General features: G+C 41.0%; 3 protein-coding genes across 6 annotated transcripts in view; all 3 read right to left on the reverse strand.

Moving 5' to 3' along the window:
- bub3 (BUB3 mitotic checkpoint protein) overlaps positions 1-2,931 on the reverse strand; it is a 38,454-nt gene extending 35,523 nt beyond the window's left edge. Inside the window, exon 1 of the mRNA XM_055646768.1 lies at positions 2,778-2,931. The gene's annotated coding sequence lies outside the window, so the exon portion shown is untranslated. The remainder of the gene's footprint in view (positions 1-2,777) is intronic.
- A 2,528-nt stretch (positions 2,932-5,459) lies between these two features.
- hmx2 (H6 family homeobox 2) lies at positions 5,460-14,020 on the reverse strand. The gene is made up of 3 exons (XM_055646769.1): positions 13,815-14,020; positions 7,680-7,945; positions 5,460-6,594 (listed from the first exon to the last, which is right to left on the reverse strand). The coding sequence occupies exons 2-3, from the start codon at positions 7,942-7,944 to the stop codon at positions 6,056-6,058; spliced, it is 804 nt and encodes a 267-aa protein (XP_055502744.1). The 5' UTR covers position 7,945; positions 13,815-14,020; the 3' UTR covers positions 5,460-6,055.
- A 2,887-nt stretch (positions 14,021-16,907) lies between these two features.
- On the reverse strand, positions 16,908-20,585 carry hmx3a (H6 family homeobox 3a). 4 transcript variants are annotated; one of them, XM_055646774.1, is made up of 3 exons: positions 20,442-20,585; positions 18,382-18,813; positions 16,908-18,269 (listed from the first exon to the last, which is right to left on the reverse strand). In XM_055646774.1, exons 2-3 carry the CDS (start codon positions 18,674-18,676, stop codon positions 17,662-17,664), a joined length of 903 nt encoding a protein of 300 aa, XP_055502749.1. In that variant the 5' UTR covers positions 18,677-18,813; positions 20,442-20,585; the 3' UTR covers positions 16,908-17,661. The 4 variants fall into 4 exon arrangements, with proteins under 4 accessions (XP_055502749.1, XP_055502748.1, XP_055502747.1 ...); XM_055646773.1 differs by lacking the exon at positions 20,442-20,585 and adding an exon at positions 18,942-19,076; XM_055646772.1 differs by lacking the exon at positions 20,442-20,585 and adding an exon at positions 18,924-19,033.
- Between the last annotated feature and the right edge of the window lie 2,920 nt (positions 20,586-23,505).

Below are 23,505 nucleotides of genomic sequence, written 5' to 3' on the forward strand. Positions count from 1 at the left end.
GCGAACATTGGCTGGGCAGATATCAAAATTGAAAATATTGGGAATTATCACGTTTGCTTATTGCATTTCATCAACAGCAAGGCATTATTTGTGTTTTTTCTTAATTCCTTTGGTATCTAAAAAGTCTCAGAAGTGATAAATCTGGTTGTAAATTTTGCTTCAGAGGCGTTTTCTTTTTGGATGCAAAAACCCACGAGAACCATGGGTGATTTGATATCAAGATGGCGGACAGCGGGGGTGATGCGCCGTTGTGTATGGCTGCTCCTCCTGCTGTCCGTCCTTTCACCCTTTTTTATTTTTATTTTTAGTCCTGCTCGTATGAAATGTTTATTGGAGGACTTCTTTTATGTGGTGGGTGGGGGTGGGGAAGGGGGAAACTATTTTAACCCCAGTTCTACCTGGTCGGAGATGCGGTTTTTCTCCGAACCGCATCTTCGTCCTCTCTGTGCGGCCTAGTCGAACTGGAGCAGCGCTGGAGCGGCGTTACCTGCGGGGACTGCAGCTTCGACGGCGGTGTAGATGCTGGGACATCTACAAGGAGCGGGCGATGCCTTACCGGGTCGCCTTGCGGTAATCTCCGGGGCACTGTGACCGTCGACAGCACCGCGGAGCCTGGGATCCGAGATCGCCAGTGTCGGGGGTTCGGCCGGCGCGGCCTGTGAACTTTGGTCGTTGCAGTCTTCGGGGGGGAAGCGGCCGCTTCAGTCCTGGCCGCTGATGGACGTTCACCGACGCCGATGGTCCAGCTTCACGGCAGGAGGGCCTGAAGATACCGGGCTGGCTGAGGAGGCCAGATATAGGCCCCGACCTCGGGTGGACTATGAGGGGGAGAACTGGATATTTTTGGTGCCTTCCCTCACAGTGAATTCTGCTGTGGAGGGACGTTTCATGTTGATTTCTATAGTGTACTGTTTCTGTGTCTTTTTTCTTTTTCTCTTTTTTCTCTTTTTTTGATTTGTATGGATTTATTACATTGATCTGTTCAATTAATTTAATCAATCTCTGTAAAGCACTTTGGTTCAAATACTGGTTTTGTTGAAAAGTGCTATATAAATAAATATTATTATTATTATTATTATTATTTTTAACATTTTACAGCCAGATTTATCACTTCTGAAACTTTTTAGATACCAAAGGAATCAAGAAAAAACACAAATAATGCCTTACTGTTGATGAAATGCAGTGAGCAAACAGCCAATGTTCACCAAGAACTTTGGCTGTTGTTGTCCCTTCAGCTCTCGCTTTTATCTACCATCATTTCGCCACACTTTTGGAATACTGAAGTAGGCTAAATGTCTCTCATGCTTACCCCAATTTCCATAATTATTTACAGCACAAAAATTGACAATTTCGGCCGGTTTTAATGCTGGAAACAATGGTCAATGCTTACCTGCAGTTCATTGCGTGTACTCCAGTTGGAGTAGCGTAGCAACAGTACGGGTCATGGGTCGTGACCCGACTGCCGTGCAACCTCCCTATTGTCTATTGACCAGGGAGTTGCAGTGGGAACTGTCTCTGCAGAAAGGGATGGAGGTGGGAAGATGCGGCTAAAAGTTAAGAGGAGGTAGTTGAAACAGGTACTATAACAACAATGAAGAGACATTTGAACAGGTACATAGATTGGAACAGCTTCGAGGGCCAAAACACAGGAAGGTGGGACTAGCATAATGGGGCACCTTAACAGGTATGGGTAAGTTGAGCCAAAGTGCCTGTTTCCATGCTGTATAACATGTCAGGACAAACCCTGGCAAATGATAACTGGATACAGCTGAACGTAAGTTTTTTTAGAATGATGGTTGGGCAAAGGCAGAAAGATGGAAAAACAAGAGGGCTAAGGTATAAAGCCAGAGGAAGGGATATAGTTGGATGGGGGGGGGGGGTTTAGGTCAATCACCTAAAACAGGAGAATCCAATGTAAAATACAAGCTGCTGTGCAACCAGTTTGCGTGTGTCTTCACTCTAGCACTGGAGACGGCTCAGGACAGACAGGTCAGTATGTGAATGGGTGTTAAAATGATTAGTAACCAGGAGCAAAGACCAGGAAGGCCAACAGACCGAGTCTACCCATTGGTCGTGCAACTACAAAAGAGGTCACATCGGGAACACCGAATGTAGTAGATACGCCTTAACTGGCTGTAACCGCTGGCCATGGTTAAAAGCCATAAGTGAACCGACCAAAAAAAGGTGTATCTAAAAACAAAATCAGAAACGTGACCGAAAATGTTGTTTGTTGACTTTACGGAGCAGCGCGCACGGCGATTGCGAGCAATAACTTGCAACAACTGTAGGCTATTAAAATGGCGGCCGCCACCGCCTCTGACTCCGACCGGGGCTCAAATCCCCGCCGAACCCTACACCGCGAGGTCGCCCGTCAAAGGCCCATTACTGCCGCGATGTGCTTGAGACACACACACTTTCACCAAAAGCCACCACTTGGGGAGCCGACCCCACAGACAAGGCCTGCCTCACTCCTGCGGCCTACACCGGCCTGCAGCTCCGACTGCAGTTGGAGAAACTACCCCACACCCGCCGCCGCCCCCCCGGGCTCCGGCTGTTGTTGCTGCCAAGCGGCCGCGCCGGCCTTACAAGGCCCCCGCGACCTCATGCTACCACCGGCCTCACTCGACTGCGACTACCTTCCTCCGCCGCCGCCGACCCCACTCTACCACCTCCCCCCGCCGCCGGCGACCTCACTCTACCACCTCCCCCCGCCGCCGGCGACCTCACTCTACCACCTCCCTCCGCCGCCGGCGACCTCACTCGGTGCCTCCACCTACCTCGCCGTTCCTCTTCTCCGCCAACTCCCTTTTCAAATTCTAACTGAACGAAATCGAACGCCGATCCGATCCTCACGCACGCGCGCTGCAACCGATCCCACCGCCGCCGCCGCCGCCCGTTAGCTCTCCTCCTGATTGGCCAGTTTGAAACCGGCGCGCGACGTCGCTGCCCCTCGTCGGTTCACCGGTGACGTAACGTGACCCCTGCAGTTTGTACGGAGGGTTTTTATTCCTCAAAGCTGCAAAAATTTCAATTTCAACTTGAACAAGGGAAGTTGAAAATGAAGGATAGGGTTGCATTCAAACACTTTTGTAAGGTAAAATGCATTACAGTTTTCTGTTTAGAACAGGAATAGAAATGTGTAATGTTTTGCAGCTTTGGAGAATTATAAAAGCGTAACAATTGTAGACCTGCAATACTAATACAGATGATATAACCTCGTAAGATGCGACACTGTCACAGCACTATCATTTCGATTTCGCCTCCGGAGGAAACCAGGAAGGTTTTAATGAAATTGCAGCAGCGTAGCGTGAATGCATAGAGTATATTGGCGGTGTCAATTGTAGAAGAGTAATTAAAACGTAACATGCACACATTATGGATGAAGGTTGCCTTAGAAAGTTGTTATCTGGTGTTATCTGGACATGAAGCACGATGTGCAATTTTAATTATGCATTATATTCAACGTAGTTCACTAATACATTCACATTACTTATGAGTATGTAATGGTCATAACTTGATTTAGTCTACAATATATGTTCTTTATTTCAATTTATGTTTTTATTTGCAATCAGTGATAAATGCAAGTGTGGGTCGTTTTCTGTAATTTTTGCACACAACAATCTTCTCGAAAATGATTCACTGAACTTTATAAATATTGCAAGTAGTTCGTTTGTTTGTGCATTTTTATTTAAATGGGAGATGCGTTTTGTAAAAAAAATCCTTACTATATTTTACATCTGGAGTGCTACTCCTATATGATCATATTTATGACTTACTTTAGTCATCCATAAATGCCCAGACATTCAGTTAATTGAGTAATGATCCGCAAAGAGAAAATACAATAAACCTCTCCTGTGATATATATATATATAATACTCGTTACTGCACAGGGTTGCACGGGTCGGGACACTTCAGCCTGAAGAAGGGTCCCGACCTGAACCATCGCCTATCCATTCCCTCAACAGATGCTGCTAGACACGCCGACTTACTATGTGTTTCGCTCAAGATTCCAGTATCTGCAGTTCCTTCTCCGTCCGTCAATCTCATTTCCTGGCTGCTACCCCCACACGCCTCAAGATTATTTTTAATTAAATGCTATCGAATTTCCTTTTGATATAATTATTAAACCATAACACCATTATAATTAAGCATAGTTTTGTGTAATTAAAATAGTATTGTGTTTTGCGATCTTTAACATATTTTTAAAAGATTAATACCTCCAATGATTTCGCCGATTATGTGAAACTTTGAAAATATGAGTTAATATTCTAGTGGGAACCTCAATAGTTAATTCAAATAAATTAACTTTTGGTGCACCTTGCTGTACAATTACGCAATGCCAAGGTGGGAGTTCACACTATCTATTGGGTGAAGGTAAAACTTGCAGATATAATTTCACAATGAAGGCAAACGCGCAACAAAACTAAAAATATAATGCCACATCCGAATTTTGATTGTTTTTGTAAGTACAAATGTCCATTTCAGGACAGCTCCTGCATGTTTCCTGTAGTTGGTTAAACAATCTTACATTGCGTTTGGACAATAAATGTTGTACCAGTTTGGCTATTGCTGGTGAAATATATTTCTATGAACAGCAGGCAGAACATGTGAATTTTCAATATTTTTATGTGCCCGTGTGTGTTCATCGTTTCACCGATAGTTGATAGGATTGATTGTTCAAGAAGTGGATATGATATCCGTTGTAGCGTGAACTTGAAATATGACCGTAAAAACACGGAAATATTCTGTATTTTTGCTATCTCACGCTCTTGATTATTTTCTGCATCAAAAAGAACCACTCGTGAATGATTGTAAAATATTTCTGAGAAATTATTTCAAATGATATGCTAGTTATCATACAATGAGTTTGATTATTACCACTGGTTCACTTCAAATAGTTACTTCAAAATACAGACATTGCCTTTATTCTATTATTTACGAAGTCATTCGGTTGAAGTCAATAATGAAATGGGTGTTTAACTTATTTGCAACTAGATTAAGTGACGCCAAAATGTGTTTTTATAGATTCGTTTCCTAATAGTTTAATTAAGTACCCCGAATTAATCTTTGCTCAGTGTGATACTACGATAATGTCATCCAAAATGTTTTACTCCCATTAAAAACATCAGATTTAAAATCTTGCAATATATTTTGAATGTTTTCAATTGCGTTAACTTTTCAATTAAGTTTGTTGATAATTGTTTAGGGTCTCATAACAAGTTAGGATATTCTCAACTGCTATTTATAAGAATGTATTGTACAGACTATTTCATCTTAAGGGAATAACTTCATATTCCGATAATTGTGCTTGATCAAGTTTCGACAACGTCGCATGAAACACGCTAGTTACATTTTCTGCTTCATCTTTTCAAATTATTAATTTACCAATGGAGAAAAAAATATCCTGAAACAAGCGTGTCTGTGCAAACAAGCTTTACTACGCGAATAAGATAGACACAAAAAAGCTGGAGTAACTCAGCGGGACAGGCAGCATCTCTGGAGAGACGGAATGGGTGACGTTTCGGGTCGAGACCCTTCTTCAGAATGCCGCAAATAAAATAGCATTCACCGGTTTTGAAAGCACGCCATGCGCAGCACTAGCATGTACATTATTCCTTCCCTGACACTTCCTGACTGTTAATATTCCTTGCCATAAGAGCGATTGTCGTTATGACAAAAAAAATGAAATATTATGAATTGCGTACAATACATTCAGACCAGTTGTGATTTGTTGTGATTTCTGCAATATTTCGATGATGAATATCCAACTTCATTTTATTTGTGTTATTATATTTTGCACTATCCATTCTGGTGTGACCATTTTAGCCTAACGCGCTCATCTTCATATAAAGGAAATAAATAATTATCAAATAAGAAACTACAACTTAATCCATATATACACTGTATATTTAATACAATTTATAGAGAAGCACGATGTCTTTATAATTATGCAAGTGATTGCATATAAGAAAGATATATTTTAAACAGATACGGATATTATATAAATATACACTTTAATTGTTAAACAATTATAAAGAGACGTGGACAGAAAATGTCAGTATTCAATTTTGTTGTAGAGATTGTAGAAGGGAAGAGCTGCAATGTTGCTGCCTGGATAGTACAAAGGAGCTGGGAACGCAATTGATCTGGGTACGGGAACCCTCAAAAGCGAGTAGTCTCTGAAGACTAGAGGCATTCCGACTAGAGTCTGCGCTGACGCGTGGGCCATATTGGCCGCCTCGAGTTCTGCTGAGAGCTGTCGCTTCCATTTATTCCTGCGGTTCTGGAACCAGGTTTTGACCTGCGTTTCTGTGAGCTGGAGGCTGGTGGCGAGGCAAGCTCTTTCCGAGCTGCTCAGGTAACGTTTCATGTCGAACGTGGATTCTAGCTGGTAGACCTGGCTCCGGGAGAAAACCGTACGCGTCTTCTTTTTGGCCGGATTCCCTTGTCTGTCCGTCTCCCTCTGTCTATCTGATGATGTCTGCGTGCAGTTTTTCTCCTTTTCTTCCTTGTAAATCTGACCATCTTGCGACAGGTACTGCTGTCTCCTCTCCGTGCTCTCCTGCCCCGCGGTGCCAACTCCTTTAGAATTATCTGAAATGTGGAAAAACGAGACACGTTTTCTTCAGATTTTGTCACTGATCTTTGCAGTACTCATATTTCCACTAGACGTATACATGAAAATAAAACTCTTGCGGTCTACACGTCAACAATAATGGAACAATACCGTTGTTAACGTGTATTATTCCTTGTCTAAAATGCACGTTAGTTTTAACATCTTTGCTTTAAACTGCCAGTAAATATAATTAAAATTATCGCATTGGGTGACATAGGAGACCAATGTGAACCGCGTTTAAAATACCGGGGGTGGGTGGGGGCAAGGAAACAGTTTGCATCTCTAAACTGTCATCCGTAGGCCAACATATTGAAAATTCTTCTACATTAATATGCAACCTTTCATAAGTCTCACCTGTGTGCGCAACGCTGACTATTATAATTGGCTATAAGCGGCTAGTTCGTTCCACTGTTAATACACAGTAAACTCTTAATGAAACGCATTCCCTAATTTGTGCAGTAATGCACGAAATTGCGGTTGATGAAAATAAATAGTCATGTAAGTACATTAAAACTCAAGACCAATGTGGTGTAAGCGATGTCAGGACCAAGGCTGCAGTCTAAGTCTGGGACCGGGGATTCCGTCACAACGTGTCTGCTCTGCTGCAATCAAATCCTTTAATTCTTTTTACAAAACTGTTGTATAGATTTATGAAATACCAAATGACAGGCTTCAAAAATCAATCGCGTGAACGCTTCCTATCCGCAACAAATTTGTGGTTATTGCTCTTTATATGCATTTAATACGACTGCACTGACTACATGAACCCAAAGTGCCAGCGTGTACGGATGATCTACCGAGTGTTATAATTATTTTGGTATTTTATAATAAGTTATTAAAATGCTGTTATATGCGTGGGCGTTATCGTGTAAGCGACATCTATGAGTTACACCACGACACTATCTAAAACTAAATACAAACAAGCATAAACGTTTCCATTTTAATATTATAGTAGAGAAAGCAATATTTTCTCAAATAAATTAACTATATAAACCTATATACAAAAAAAATGACCAGAGGATAATAGTGCACGTTAAATGTAAAACATTTTTGCTTTACTTACTCACACACGTGTAGCTGATAGTCTGGTGTCTACGACAAGGTTCTCCGGGGCCAGAGTCGGAACAGAAGCAGTCTCGATCTTTGTATCCTTCCTCGGTTAACTCTTCATCCGAGGAATCGGACAAACATCGCTTCCTGGCATTTACTTTTGCATTGTCTTTGCAACCTGTGCGTTCTTCCTTCGACGAGGTCCCAAGGATGGACTGTATGGTGAAGCTGGATATCGGGGCTGGGGGACACTTCGTAATGTCGTCTTTGTTGCTCATTCTGGGTTCATAAAAAAAGAACACAAACTTAATTGCCTCACTGCTGCTTGCAGAAGTGCCAGTGGACGTGCAGAAGGTATAATCTTCAGGCTTTGTTCAGCGGTGGTTTTCCCTGAGCGTGCACGGGCTGAATGCATTCTCTGTGCCCCGTAAACCTGTATTGATCTCCTGCCTTGTCGCTGGCGTTGGCTGATTTGCATGTAGGTTTGAGTTGCAGCCAATCAAAACAGCAGTCTCTGCCGGAAATTTTTGAACTTTGCACAAGCTCAGGGATGATTAGGTTAAACCGAAGTATCTGATTGATTGTTGATGTTTGTAACATTATAAACATATTCTTACTTTGGAGTAATATGATGCAATACAGTGCGACAAAAGACGCTGCCCATTTGGGCGCACGTGGTGACACTGATGTGTTTGGTTGTTTTATGTTTTAATGAACGATAGGCTGCAGTGTAGGTCACTTGACTATGTGATTGTCTTCCCGAGTATTAAATAGTTTCTGCTCAGTGGAAATCACAAAACGGGACCATTAATAACTGCGGAGTTATGGAATAAGTTAGATTAAGTTGATAGCGTGGGATAGCCACAAATCAGAACAATTGTAAAATGGTATGCCAAAATTTAAAAAGAATCTAATCAAAAGGGAATCAATATTGCAAGCTTCCTTCGGATTATCGTGTTGATAATATGAACATTAGAAGGATTCTTCATCTCATTCTGTCATATCTCTCTGTTTCTCTGTTCCTTCCATTTTTACAGTCACCCCGATGCTTCGTGACCCGAGCAACACAGGGCTGTGAATGGAACAACCTAGCGACTCATTGACAACAGCAAATGCTGTTTCAATATGGAACTAAATTCTAAAATGTTTATTTCTGCGATTTTCTCATTTGATGGCGGTTGATTGTATTTGGGGTGTTGCTTGGGGGGTGCACTGATATTATTCAAGGCATTCCAGGACTATGGTGAGGCTAGCTACACATTCAGCAGACGAATAAAGCAATTCGATATTTTGAATCAGTTTGGTTTTGTCTGGGGTTACGAATGGTTGCATGTTAACTGGTACTTTGGTCACTGGTCTGTAGAAGATTGAGCGGTTTTGGCTGGATTGCTATTAGGCTTAAACTAGTAATAAACTATGATTAATTTCGGATGTTGATGATTTCTGGTGGTTATAGATAGTCACACAATGCTGGAGTAACTCAGCGGGACAGGCAGCATCTCTGGAGAGAAGGAATGGGTGACGTTTCGGGACGAAACCCTTCTGTAGATAGAGTTGGCTTCCCCGAGAGCCACGAACTTACTTACCCCTCGTTGTTGTTTTCTTAAAAAGCAAAAGGTTTGCTAAACCGTATTATTTATAAAGACCAAGTTTTGAGTTAAATCTTTGCAATAATATTGGTTGGAATGCGCAATGGTTTAAAATCGATCTCCGCGGACGAGTTTGGATATGTTTAGGTTATCTAAACTTTAGACTAAACCGGTATGGTGACCAGGGATTGATGTATCTGTTCTTATAATAGTCGGAGGCAACAGATCCCGCTTTAGTGAGAGACTGAGATTTGAACAACTGAAGGTTACTCGCCTTTCGTTTGTGGTCACTTTGGCACATGAGACTGAATGGATTGAGTTGATCTAAGTTTTAAATTGACTAAAAAACAAGGTTAAGTGTAGTTGGATGGGTCATGTACCTAGTACAACATCTAAATAGGATGCTCATTTCTTGGCGCCAGGCACAATGGCGACGTCGAAAGAGATGCAACACGAGATCACAGCAGACGTTCAACTAATTATTGATATGACAGGAAATGAACTAAGATAAACAATTTAGTAGACGTAATTGATGTCAGTGTTTTTAAACTTTGCATTAGTAGTCAATCGGGCTGTGATTAGAGGTGTCCGGGCATCGTTACCTGACTTTCCGATTGGAATAGGCGAGATTGGAAAATGTATGTCAAATGAACCCTCTTTATCCTTAAATCGATCGTTAGTACGCCACAGATGTATAGTGTTTAACTACTTCACTTCTTTATTCTTCAGATCAGGGACAAAGAAAAGATGGTTGGAATTATGTTTCCGGAATGGGAGTGCCATAAAAGCATTTTGAAAATATGTTTGGGTGTAGAAACAAAATGACAGACATAAGCACCTGGACCTCTCTATTCATTCAATGCTTTGTCCGGAGTTGTGTCCTGTCTATACCTACAGTATTTACTGATGTATGAAAGAATACGACGTGGTGTCAGGTGTGCAGGAGAAAATGCGTTCATACATGTAAAGTACATTTTCGAAAAATATCCATATATTAAATATCCATCCTTAGCCCAACTCTTTATCGTCGCGGCACCATAAATATCGCTGATGTTTTGTAATAGATGCGAAGTTGCAGCATATATGCAGTTGTGATCCGAGACATTGAACGTTTCTACAATTCGTTTATGAACCACGGACAACAGAAAGACAGGCGAGAGTAACAGACAATATATTTAGCGTTCATTGGACCGACAGTTGATTAGTGAATAAATTAATCAGCTCCTTGATCAATGATAAAACCTCGAACATCGCTCCTAGATCAGTTGAGGTAGATGTACCATTAAGAAATGGATTATTTTATGACTGTCTAATTGAATCCTAGGTTTAATTAAGGAACTAGCCAGTTAACCGGTTGATCGAAATAAGATGTAGCTATCCAGGTTTCAGAGTATTTCTTGATGTACTGCTGGTGAGCTATTACAATAAGGCATCAACACGTGACCAGTCAGAATGAACGAGACATGTAATTTTGATCTGTATTTAAAGTAACTGGTTAATAAACAAAGCTAGAAATTGTCTGTTTTGGAAAGAATGATGGCACAATCCTCTCCAAACCACCACAACGTCTGCGATTTAACTGCCGGGTTCAGGTTCGTCATAAAGTTATTAGGTTGTTGAAATATTAGCAATCTTCATTCCGCATTAGTCCGCAGTGGAGCCAGCAAGGCAACAGCCTTCTTGTGCCAAAGTACATTTTTATCCCTATGATTTTATGATAAGGCACTCCGCTTCCATTCCTTCACTGATTAACTTCAGACATTTTTTTTAATGAATGTCCCATACATTTATATTAACAATTGCAAAACAAAAGCATCTCGGTTCACAAATACAGATCGATTGGCCCTGTTACAAACGCGTCTTTTTATATTAATTCAAATACAGTTGTTATTTTAAGCTAACTCTAATAGGGTCGCTACTTCCCCCATTAAGTGTATCAAATTAAATGTCGCTTCTGCTAATACTTTTCCTCTAAAAGTACTTTTCGTGGCAAAGTTGAATCGATCTTATTGGAGTTCGACTGTATTTACTTGATTATTTAGCTGCCTGCTGAAAGCTGTGGATGGAAGGGGCCCGTTAATTGATTGATTGGCAGGGGCTGCGCTCTTGTGCTGCTCGGGGAGGCAGGTGTGAGAGTCCTGCTCCGTTCTACCACATTAACCTTTTCATGCTTTCACAGGGTCGCGACACATTACAAATGGTCAGCTTTAATCATAGTGTCAGCTCGTTAACGTTGCGCGCCCCTGCAAACAGCGCTGGATGATCAGTCTTCATTCTACTCTTAGTCAAGCGCTGGACTGCGGCCAGTATTTAAACCACAAAAAGGAAACAGTATCGGTTCTAGAAAGTTACAAACAGGGCGGAATGATTCTGCGTGTCCTTAATGCAGGCACTAAACAACGATGTGGTTGGTACAACTTGTTGTGGGCATCGTGTCAGGAACCAAAGTTTAATTTAATCCATTGGTAATTTTCCAAAAGCGCGATTTATAAAACAAAACCCATTTCGCCAAAAATATACATTTGCCCCTCTTTTGATCACGCTGACTGTTCAAGTGTTCAACGTATTGACGTCAAGCGACCATTGAACATAAGCCTTGTGATAATGTTGGGCAAATTAAAGATGTGCTTCCACAGCATACAATGACCGATGATTATGTTCCCCTTTGAGTTGCCCAGCTAAAAACCCAGACTGGCTAGGCATATGGGCACAGAAGCAAACATTTTGCTCCGTGATATATTGCCGACAGCCTAGCAGGACACTGGGTTTGAATGGAGTTTAGAGGCAATAAAGATAAGGCGTGAAATCTACATTGACGTATTAAATAGGCACATTTTGCTAACATTGACTGTTTAAGAGCATGCTAAATGCTCACATCTGCTCGAAAAGAACTCATAACATTGGATTATTATAAAACGGGATTGTTCTACGACACCTCTGCTATTCTCAATTATGTAGAGGTTTGAGGTGCTATCAAGTATTTTCTTTTGTAATACAGTTGGAGAAAACGTACCTCAAATAAATCTGGACCGTAATCACAGCCACTGTATCATGTATGTTAATGCTTTATAAGCACAGATTGTAAGAGCGCGCAGAAAATTGAAGCATTCTCCCCCCACCCACCCCCACCCCCAGCTCAAAAAAGTATAGAAAATGTCAGGCGCGCATTGTCCCTAATGAAAATTGATCTTTAGTAGGTTTATGCTGCTCGAAAATAGCCTCCTGACCGCCTATAATATTGCAAAGGTTCCACCTGCAGTGACAGATGAAGTCATAAACAAGTTTGATCTGCGAATCAAGCTTCAATAAATATTAAACACAGTCCTTTACACGTGTGTATTATGATGTATGGCGCGTCCAACTTTAAAATAAGGAAATTACCGAAGAAAATGATATCAATAAATTTTCTAAGTATAAACGTTGATTATGTTTCGATTTTCATTCAAAAGCTTGCTGTTTCTGGTACAAATGACATCTCACAATGGCTGCAAAAAGGGCTCCCTATTCCACGGGAGCCTGGAGGTGTACAATTTATGTAATCGGGGCTGGAAAATGAATTGTGTAATTTATTGGAAAACAGGAGTCATCGAGATTAGATCAGCATAGCTTATCAAAGGGCTACAATCCATCAAGTTCCAATTAACAACCTAAGACGCGTAAACCATAGAGCGTTAATGGGTTTCCAATCTACTGGACTGATAGACTCATCAATTCCTCGGGGATGAATTAAGAAAATCGACCGCCCCGTAGCGTGCAGTGTCATTCCTTTCTGCAACTATATGTCAAATTAAAAACACAATTAAAATTTAAACTGTTTCAATCAGAGGTGCCCTGCAACCTATGTTTCACTTAATAGAACTTTGATGAAAATCTGATGGTTGCACTCCATCATTGAAGCGAATGGGACTCTGAGGTCCAAAGGATTCTTTAAACTGCATTTCTAAAAAAAAATAATAGGCCGGTGTGATGTACTGCATAGTTCACGGTCACACCAGGTAGAGCAAGGTACCGGTTACCAACTGAGCGGTGTGCGCTTCGATTCCGCTGTTTATTATGCACAAGTGATGAAGTTGTTCCTGTGAATAAAATGTCGGGCCCGTTACAAAGCTCCAATTAGGGTTAATTACCGAGTAAACCGATTTCAGAGCTGTCTTTTACACTAGGCTTCGAGATGCACAGTGCGAATGAAGATATTTAGCATCTATGCTGCATTCTATTCGCCTAATATGAATCTCGCCATATATCTAGAGTTTTCGGGTGAAGTTTGAAGATGCCCTAATTACTAATGGTGGTAGCAAATCAAGGTCACAACCACCCAGGGTCGTGCGGTGAACAATGTAACTCATTGAAACTATATTTTGCAGACATTTTGTGATCAATACGAACTAAAGCATAAAGCTATGCCAATCTATTAATGCTCTTTAATGGCCCCTCGTTGAGTTTGCACCGCTCCAGTCAATAAAGGAACGTGATTATCTCGAAGATACTTTGACGGTCGGCCCATTTATTAAATTAAACAGTTATAGATAAATAAAAGTTCGCACATACGCCATACTGACCTGCTAAAAATACCGTTTCCTTTCGAAATGTCGAATGGAATCAGATCAGTGCCAGAGTTAAGCACAGATTTCGGACAGTTCGACGCAAATTAGTGCAGTTGTTACACTGTAAAATAGCCGCAGGCCACTGCAGTCGCGCTGAGCTCATCCACGACTGATCTGCATGGTGCTTCCGAAGAATACTCTTGGCAGTAATGGAAAGGTTATATCTGTTTGGAATGATTGGAGTGTTTGGTATACAAAAGTTCCCCGTGTTTTGTACCAAATAAAAGAAATACATGTGTGTGTCGGGTTAAAACACGGCAGCAGCCATATTTACAGAAGTGGGAAGGGTTCACCATTTATCAAACAATAGCAGAGATTTGGAACCTGAAGCGCTTAAATGAAAAGCAGGAACGGTTCATATTTATCAGTAGTCCTTGCACTGTTAGCGGTCCCTCATTTCTGAGACGCCATTCTGTGTAACAATAACAATGGTTTCTTTGTCCCATCTATACATCAACATGACTTTTAAATCTGGCTGTTGTTTTATATAAAAGATGCATATTTTATACTTTTCCAATGTAGTGGCACAATAATTTTGCCTACTTTCCATAAAACAATGAATAAAGTCGTCTTAAATCCACGTATCATTTGTCTTTTTATTGTATGCAAAAAAGTTTGGCAAAATATCGTAAAAGTTGAAATACCAATCAAAAGGGCATTGGTTTTAGCTGGAGGGGTTCGGGAGGATTTAATGGGTTCCAAGATAAATATTCTGAATAAGAATCGTTTCGATTCTGCAGGATTGTGAAGTGGCTTTTTGGAAACTGCATTAAAATTCAAATTTCCCTCAATAGTCTTAGCGGGCCGTTAATTCAGTAACGCCCAAGAAAATTATTTATATGGATAACATGTAAAATTGGTGGCGGGGCCGGTTTTGGTGAGAAGAGAAAATAATGTAAAGGTCAGAAAGAAAAGCACAAGATATCAGCCTACAATTTTCTCTGTTTTGAGTGGGTAATCACTGGGTGACCACAGCAATGATCACTGCATTCCGTTTAATGTAAAACTAAGGCAGAAATAAATGACTTGTACCTACAATGGTGCAGCAAGTTTGAAGAAAAGACAATCTATTGTTAGGAAAAATCAAAATATGTGTGAAAAGGAAAAACAAAAATCCAACGGCGAAACGTATGATATTACTCAAAATGTACTGAAAGGGCGGTAGCGTGGCTGCAATGGAGTATTTTTCAAATTGGTTAGGACGGTTTAAACATATGTGAAATGGCCCCTATATACAAAAGGGTGATTAAATCTTATCATATCACAATACTGTGTGGCCTAACAAGCGAAATGTAATTTTAAACATTGTTGTAATGGCTACAAGTTTATTTTTCAAATATTGCAGGGGTGAAGGGGTGTGGTGGGTGGGTGAAGATAGAATTGGGATAGTGGAAAGGGGAGCTCACGTAGCTAAAAACAAATCAAAATCTGGAAATCATGAGCCAAATTAAACTGATAGTGAGCTATTGTCGATATTTTTTTAATTAATGGAGCATCAGATATAATATTTGCATCGGTGAAATTACATCAGCAAATCCATGCCTTTTTGTGCAAGAGTGTAGTTTAGTCAGTAAATGTTTTGCAATTTGATAAATTTTGTAATGCTACTCAAATATTATATATATATTTGTTTATATTGGGCAGTTTAGCTCTTGGCAAAGAGCAGAGTCGCTTGGTTCTTTCGGGATATTCAATATAGAATGAAAATACTTTTGCATTTTCTTTGCTGTTTTCTGTTGATTCAACTGGTTAATGTTTACTATATAAACGGCTTGAGAGTTCATACTGACAATGTTGTCATAAAGTTAGTATCGCCAACAATAGAAGGTACGATCTTGTTGCCTCTTTATACAAAGGGGAACATATTTTGGCTTCTGCGCTTTGTTTATTTTCAACCAGGACGCATAACAAATATTTTTAAAAAAATCAAAGCACAGGGACACCTATTTAGTGCCCTGTCATATGTGAATCAGGTGACAGGACCGTTGACAGGGATCTTCACGCTATAAAACCAACAGCGGCGCTATCTTGAAATCAAACTACGGTGCTTTTTTTTTTACGTCAACCATAAAAAACACAAATTGAATTATCTGTAGTTGTTGATCTCTAAAGGACTTTATCTGTGACCTTCTGCAAAAAAATTGGAATAGTTAAAATACATGTTCCGTATGTAAGCACCGCCATTTATTTCTGCAATCAACAGATTACTAAACGCGGACGGCCGGCACTTGATTCAGCAATGCAATCTGACATGTTTGTTTCACCTTGTTTAGAACGAGCCATTGAAATTTCGCACCGTTGTCAGAAAAGCTACTGTCCTCTTACTTGCTGGAGCGACGCTTTCAATAGCAGTGATTGTCACTTAACATAAAGAGAATTATTTGATGCATAATTAAATACATTCTTATCCTTTGTGTGTACAGGCACTTGGCAGTTGTTGTGTAGTCACTGACTGCTCCAACTATTGCGACATGCATTTATCCACAGGTGATTCTTCCAACAACCTCTTACAGCTTCATTTCAGCAAGTCTTTAGCTGATAAATTAATACCACCACTACTCCTTCCTATCCTTGCAGTTCCTCATTTTAAAAGAGCCACTTCAAAGAAATGTTCTTATTGCTGTTAATTAGTGTCTGAAATTTCATTATTGTGAAGGTAAAGATTAAATCGGAGAGTGCTCCAAAACCATACGGCAGCAATCTTCAGCGAACGTGAAATATAGGGGCAACGATAATTGATGAACAATAAGAAAGACCAAATATTTATTTGAAAGTTGACGTAGTGTTTCGTTGGTTAGGTACAAAAAAGTGTCCCTCTAGGTAAAAGAGCAAAACCACTGTGTGAGGTACAAGTCTGGCTGGTCTCTCTTTAAATTGTATGGGCGCCCTGATATGGTAGGCCTATCAATTGATCGCGATTCAATATTTGGGAATGAGTGTGTTTTTTTTATGCCACAGATGGAACGTGTATACTTTATTTACAAAACAGCTGTTTAACTCTTTCTTGAGCTAGAGTTTGTATGAAACTACACAACTGAATAACAAGGAATGTTCACATTTTATTTTAGTTCACAACAAATCTGTTCAACAAAATTCAGCATTACAATATCAAAAAACGCCAATATTTTATTTATTTTTTAGCTAAAACATACAGAACACCATTATTTTCGCAGTAAATAACTATTTTACATCTGGGGAAACCATCAGAAATAATAAACACAGAGTATTGTCTGGCAAAAATATTAGAACCTAAAGCTTACGACCTTCGTCAATAAATTTACAATCCAGGTAAATCAAAATACGTCACCACATAAACGGTACATTTCTTAAATAAATAAAGAAACCAAATCTTATTTTTTTTCTGATTGTCCTTCAGTTAAAGCGCCTTGCCTTCAGAACCCGGATAATGTTCACTCTCGCCAGTGCTATTCGTCACGTTAGTCCGGCCAGGATGATTTTCCTCTAAACAGTGCTTTAACTTCTATAGTACAATATTGCACAGGCACGTGAAACCATAATAAGGAACAACATTTTCACCACCCCTTTTAAGTACTTACAAACATAAAATGAAACATTTACAGCGGGTCCTCCTGTAGGCACGATTCCTCCAATCTACATGGGTCGATCCCACAAAACAAAGGAGAAAAATAAATAAAATGATAAACCTAGACGGGGGTACAGATGAGGTTAGTGGATGTGGGGCAACCTGGAAATTTACAGCTGGTCTTGTGGGTCGTTATTTAAAAACTACAAGGTCTCGCCTTACAATAAAAACTAATGCAAGATTAAGGTTAAAATAAAATCAGACTGGCCGCAGGAGGGGCACGGATGTGACTACAGGATGCGAGTAATAGGCTGGATGTGGGAATGTTAGTAAAGGCTGGGTGACCGGAGCGTTACCCGGGCTCCCAGATTCCGAAGCCGAGCTCTCATGGTACAAAATGGGCACTCGGACTATCCTTTGAGCCGCGTGGCTCAGATTGGCTGCTTCCAGCTCGGCGGCCAGTTGTCTCTTCCACTTATTCCGGCGGTTTTGGAACCATATTTTAACCTGCGTCTCAGTCAGATGGAGAGAGGCGGCGAGCCCCGCTCTCTCCGAGCTGCTCAGGTAGCGCTTCATGTCGAAGGTCGACTCCAGCTGGAAAACCTGACTCCTGGAGAAAACCGTGCGAGTTTTCTTCTTCCTGCACGGCTTCCTTTCCGGACTTTCTGCCCTTTTTTCCCAGTCCTCGTTATTACTGTCGTCCTTCTTTTGTTCCTCGGCGTCACTAGATTCCTCCAGCACGATCTCTTCCAGACTTTTGGCATCTTCCTTCCCTTTGCGGTCTGCCTCGATTTTGAGCGCCGGGGAGTCCGGGGAGTCTCTGTCCGGTGAAGAGTCTCTGGCACACAGACTGCTCTTATCAATAGCTGGGGTGGGAACAATTAAAACAAAAAGATTCACATTAGAAGTGTTGCAGAGCTTAAAACGGTCAGACCGGCGTGCACAAGAAAGGACAACGGTGCTTTAAAGATGCCTTACCTTCTGTCCTCGGGAGATGGACACCCGGTGACAGCGTGCAGGGATACCACCAGGCTGGTGACCTCTCCAGATAGTGCGCTGGGAGCGCAAACCTCTGCGCCGGGATTTCAAACCTCGGGAAGCCGGGCTCCCTGCAGTGAGGTAAGGAAAAAGCAGCGCCTTCAACCACCCCCTTCACCGCCGAAAGCAAAGTCTTGGGCTTGGAAGGCTTTCGATCACAGTTCAGCAGGTTTTTGATGGAGAAGGATGATTCTTTGGGCGGAGTGGGGTTCTCCTGAGCTGCTGTCTCGGGCATGGTGGCCCGACTCCGATCATAAACAGCACGAACGGCGCGAAGCTTCGTAGGAAAACAGTGGTGTTGGCCAGAATCCCGCGAGTTCAGAGAAACGCCCCAAACTTTCGCATATGGGTACAGTGGAAATCCACGGCAATCTGGAACAAAGTAGGAGGCATTCAGCGTCAATCTGGCGGCAGATGATAATGATGAAATAAAAATGTCATACAAGTTAAATGCAGAAAGTATACGGCGATTGGGCACGCACAATGGCAAATGGGATTACCGAAGGGGAAAAAAGGATGGCAGTCCACCTCCCTATACTTTGCGCTTCGCTTAAGGCTATAAGAGCTCGCCTGTTATTGGCTTTATATAGTCCAATTAGGCAGCAAATGAGGACGAGACTAATACCACAAAAGAAACCCGTCCTGCAAACCACCACTAGACGACCAGTAAGCAAATGACTTACTCTTGTCCATTGGCACAAAACGCTATTTCATTTCCATCTGTGGGGGGAATTTGTTTAAAGCGCAGAGCCTCTTGCTCCTCTGTCATTTTGAGCGCCCCAACACTGGTTGCCCGTTGAGGAAACATTCACTTTAAAATGTGAAAACAAACAGCCTTGTTTCTATAAATGTATTATTTTACAGATTTGGCTTTTTTTTTAAAGTCCAGTTTCCAGCTCGGCTGGTAGGTGCGCAGAGAAAATAAAACTTACCCGTGTATGAAACAGCCAGGTGCGAAAAGAGACGTCTGCAATGTTCCATGCGATTTTAAACAGAGACGTTCAATTTGTGAGGTTTTCCTGATAAAGTATTATATGCCAGGGATATATTGCACATTAAAACGCGATTTTATGAAGTGTAGCACCGCAAGAAATAGCAATAATTTTATTATGGAAGCAAGCCCAATTTGTATATGAAGATTTATATGTAGAACGGATATGCTGTGACCTCCGATTCAAGCGGGATTTCGCATATGTCATTTTAATGTTGTACTGTATTTCTCATGAGTTCGTTTAATAGAGACGAACCATTTTCACTTTTTGCCTGATGGATTTCACCGACATCGCCCCATTCCCATCCCCCCACCCCCCCCCCCCCCCCCCCCCCCCCGCGAAAGTCGTGAAGCCATGGAGCACTTATGATTTATGAAAGAAAAACATAAACATACCTAATATATTAAACTGCGGTTTTATATACCATCAACAATAATACAGGCAATACAAGTTGAACACCTACTGGAGAGCTAATTTAGAAGAGCCACAATTCAGGAAATAAGGCTGCGAAACAAAGCTGTTTAGTGTTGCACTAACACGTTGGATGTACTCATATCACTTCGGTAAATGGTGGGCAAGGACTGATATTTTTCCCATTCCCTCCCTCCCTCCCCCACCAGATTTAAACTGCGGCAATCTCAAAACAAACCGTTTATTTCACAGATTCGCCCGCACAGTTTAGTAAAAGCCTCAACAGAGCAAATTTGTTTTGAAAGATTTAATTAAGGTTTCCATTTAAGTTTATCTTTATCTGCACTTTGCTAATATGCTTCATTACATTGTACTGAACACAGCACATCACGGGCATTGTTTAGTTATTTACATAATTTAGCAGAATTGTAATCAGACCGGTCGTCAATTTGCTGTTTTGTCCTACAGTACATAATAGGCAATGATTGCAACAGTCCAGCTCTTAACTATAATGCAGATAATTTATGCCACTAGGAACCTGTCAACATAGTTGGATGAGTGTGCCATGGAAATTGAAACACGCATCTTAGTTGTTACCTTTGACCTTTGCTGTTTATCCAATGTAATCTTCCGTTTCATTCAATTGAGTGACAACACTCACACCTTCGTGTTATTCCAGCGGGTGCTAGCTTCTATCTTCTTCTAAACGATCAGGCTAATGAGCCAGGTACATAAAGTTGACTCTTTTAACAAGATGATTATCGGTGTCCACATCTCAATCACAGGCTACGTAACATCTTTCGGTTCATATTACAATTGCATTATTATCCATTCTCGTCGACTCGCATTAAACAACACTACGTTCTGTGACATCCAAAAACAACATAATTATTCAAATCTATTGGGGGAAATGAGTCATAACTTTGGATAGAAAAATACAAGTTAACGATACACAGGGCAGAAAGAGGTAGTTACTGTGAGGATAATGATAACTACAATGCACTTCCCCACAGGTTCCGGAATAATTCATGATTTGCATCTGTAATTAATTTATCTTTCAAAAAGAGAATCACCTGAACGCACAAAAGGACAATGTCGTGTTTATTTTCATCATGAAGGGGAGTGGAGTTGCTTCTAAAGTTCGAGGCCCATTACTACGACGCTATAAAGCTCTTTTGTTCTACAGTTGCACAAATTTGCCTGCCGAACTGAAAGAGACTGACTTCAGTTGTTTGTGAGATTACATACGGCGCGGGGGAGGGGGAATCAGGCTAGAGTCAGTTATTTAAAGCCACTCGCTCAATGAATGGTTAAGTGTTTAATATGAATTAAGGGGCAAATTAAACATCGAGACCAGGTTCCTTTCGAAGTTTTCCACGATTGTGAATTGTTTAAACTTTAGATAGAAGCCCAATGAACACCCTGATAGAAGGGTGATCCAAAAAAGATTTCAGATCTGAAATATTGCATTTCTTCCTTACCCCCCACACTTAATAACACGTTGATATGTAAGGAAATTTAGTCTGAATGCTGCTTCTCCAAATTCCAAGCGTCGGACAGCACTGTTGAAAGCAAAGAGTTTCATCATCGTTCACATCCCGGTTCGTGATAGAAGTACCGAAAATAACCTCAAAATATTAATCTCAGTTCGTGTGGTCGCCAGTGCATGAGTTTGGGAATAATTCAGCAATTACTATCATTTGGAAACGATTTCATATTCATTTTGCAATCTGGGTGAATATGATTATCATCATGATAAGAAAAATCTATATCTGTTATATTAGCATTCATATATTTGCATGGAAGGGTGTGAAATGGACAACTGTTGAGTAATCTAAAGGAAAGAGAGTGCTATGAACTCAGATTGCTGCAGATTAGTCGAAAAACCCACTCTAGATTTTACATTTAAGTAGCTCTAAAAATGTTATTTTCGTAAAAAGTAAGGATTATTTTAAAGTTTTTGAGCGTACTCATGTAGCTCACACTGGTTACATTCTTCCAACCTAAAGTGGTTCAAAGGGTGTAAAAGTTTGGAATTGCTTTATAGAACTTATTTTTCCGACATTGCTGTGCAATGATGTTTGAACTAAAGGCTGCTATAAAGTGGTCATGTATAACAGCCTGACATTTCTGTTTTAAATCACCAGTACTCTTGTCCTCATTTCAATGGTTCAGTTGTCAGCACTATTATATGCAGTTGTAAAAACAATTTGTCCCCCGTCACCCCACCACGACCGGCTTGGTGTTTGTATTCAGACACACAACGCAAAATTCTCAAATCACCCCTGGATCATTCCTTCAAGAGCAAGGATCCAGGCGTCCAGTTAATCCACAATCTTACGGTCGCCATTATCCCGTTATAAAGGGGAAATTTTAAGTTTCGTTTGTTTTGCCTTTAATTTGCTATCCGGATGTAAATTCATGAATCGAACCCTATATTATTAAGCGCTACATATATGCTGGGAAAGTCACCCTAACAATACGATAAACTATGTTTAAAAGCATCATAAAACGACTTTAATTTGACGCTTTCATGTGTGGCAATAAGCATCTAAAAATCACGTTACTAGTCCAAATTGGACGAATATTTTTTTAAGCAGTCATTAACTTATTAAAGACATGACTTTCACTAAAGGAATGCATTGTCACTCTGACGCTCCTTTGAGATCAGGTTCGCCCTTTCCCTTGTTACAAACTGATTTTCTTTTTTTTTTTGTTTTGCTAATTATTTCCCTTTAGGTTATAAGAAGACAGATCAGAGAGGTACACATTTCGAGGTCATAAAACAACCCCTGAGGAGAAAACATCAGAAACCGCGAACATGTCCATCAGGGCAGTCAATCTCGCTGACGGCAGATACTTATCATCAGGGAGCTCCTTTGTAATATGAAGTCTCGCAACAAGAGATAAACGAGCTGCTTGATACTTTAGGTGTTGCCTCTGAACGCTGAAGACTTATATCGTTTAGGGGATGATCCTTTATCCCTCCGCATTTTTTTAAAAAGTTTCCTTTTAAAGAGGCGACGCCGCGGCACAGGAGGGGCGCAGGGACAGAAGCGAGTGGAAATTAACCTTTTACCTGCCGCAGTGAAAGCCTACCTCTGAATGCCATTATTCTTCACCGCTCTGTTTAGCTGTCTCTGAGAAGCTCTCTTCGTTTTGTTTATACATGTCTACTAGGATTGGGTAACAATCCTAGTAGACATGCGAGATGGGTACATTGAGTAACAACTGGTCGGCAGAATGGCGGTTTGGGGAGGTGGGCGGTTTGGGGGGGGGGGGGGGGGGGGGGGGGGGGGGGGGGGGGGGGGGGGGGGAGGGGGGGGGGGGGGGTTGGGTTAATAGTTCTCAGGGTTAATGTCATCGCTTAACTTTTCTAATATGGTGAATGAAAGCATTGTCATGAAAGCTGAACACAGCAATCAGAAAATAAATTTATAATGGGACTGAGCGAAATCCAAATTAGGATGCTCTGGATGCTTTCTATACAGCACCCCCTGTCGACATATATTTATTGCATCGCAATCTCTTCAATTACAGGTGATCACCACGTACCTTCATGTATTTTGTTTTGTAACCTGACGCAAATCAATGGGGGTATTGATTTGCTAACAAAATACTGAAAATAATAACGGATACTAAACAGGTTTATGTATTTCCA

This window comes from Leucoraja erinacea, chromosome 15 (genome assembly GCF_028641065.1).
Source record: "Leucoraja erinacea ecotype New England chromosome 15, Leri_hhj_1, whole genome shotgun sequence".
In the NCBI taxonomy this organism is placed as follows: domain Eukaryota; kingdom Metazoa; phylum Chordata; class Chondrichthyes; order Rajiformes; family Rajidae; genus Leucoraja; species Leucoraja erinaceus.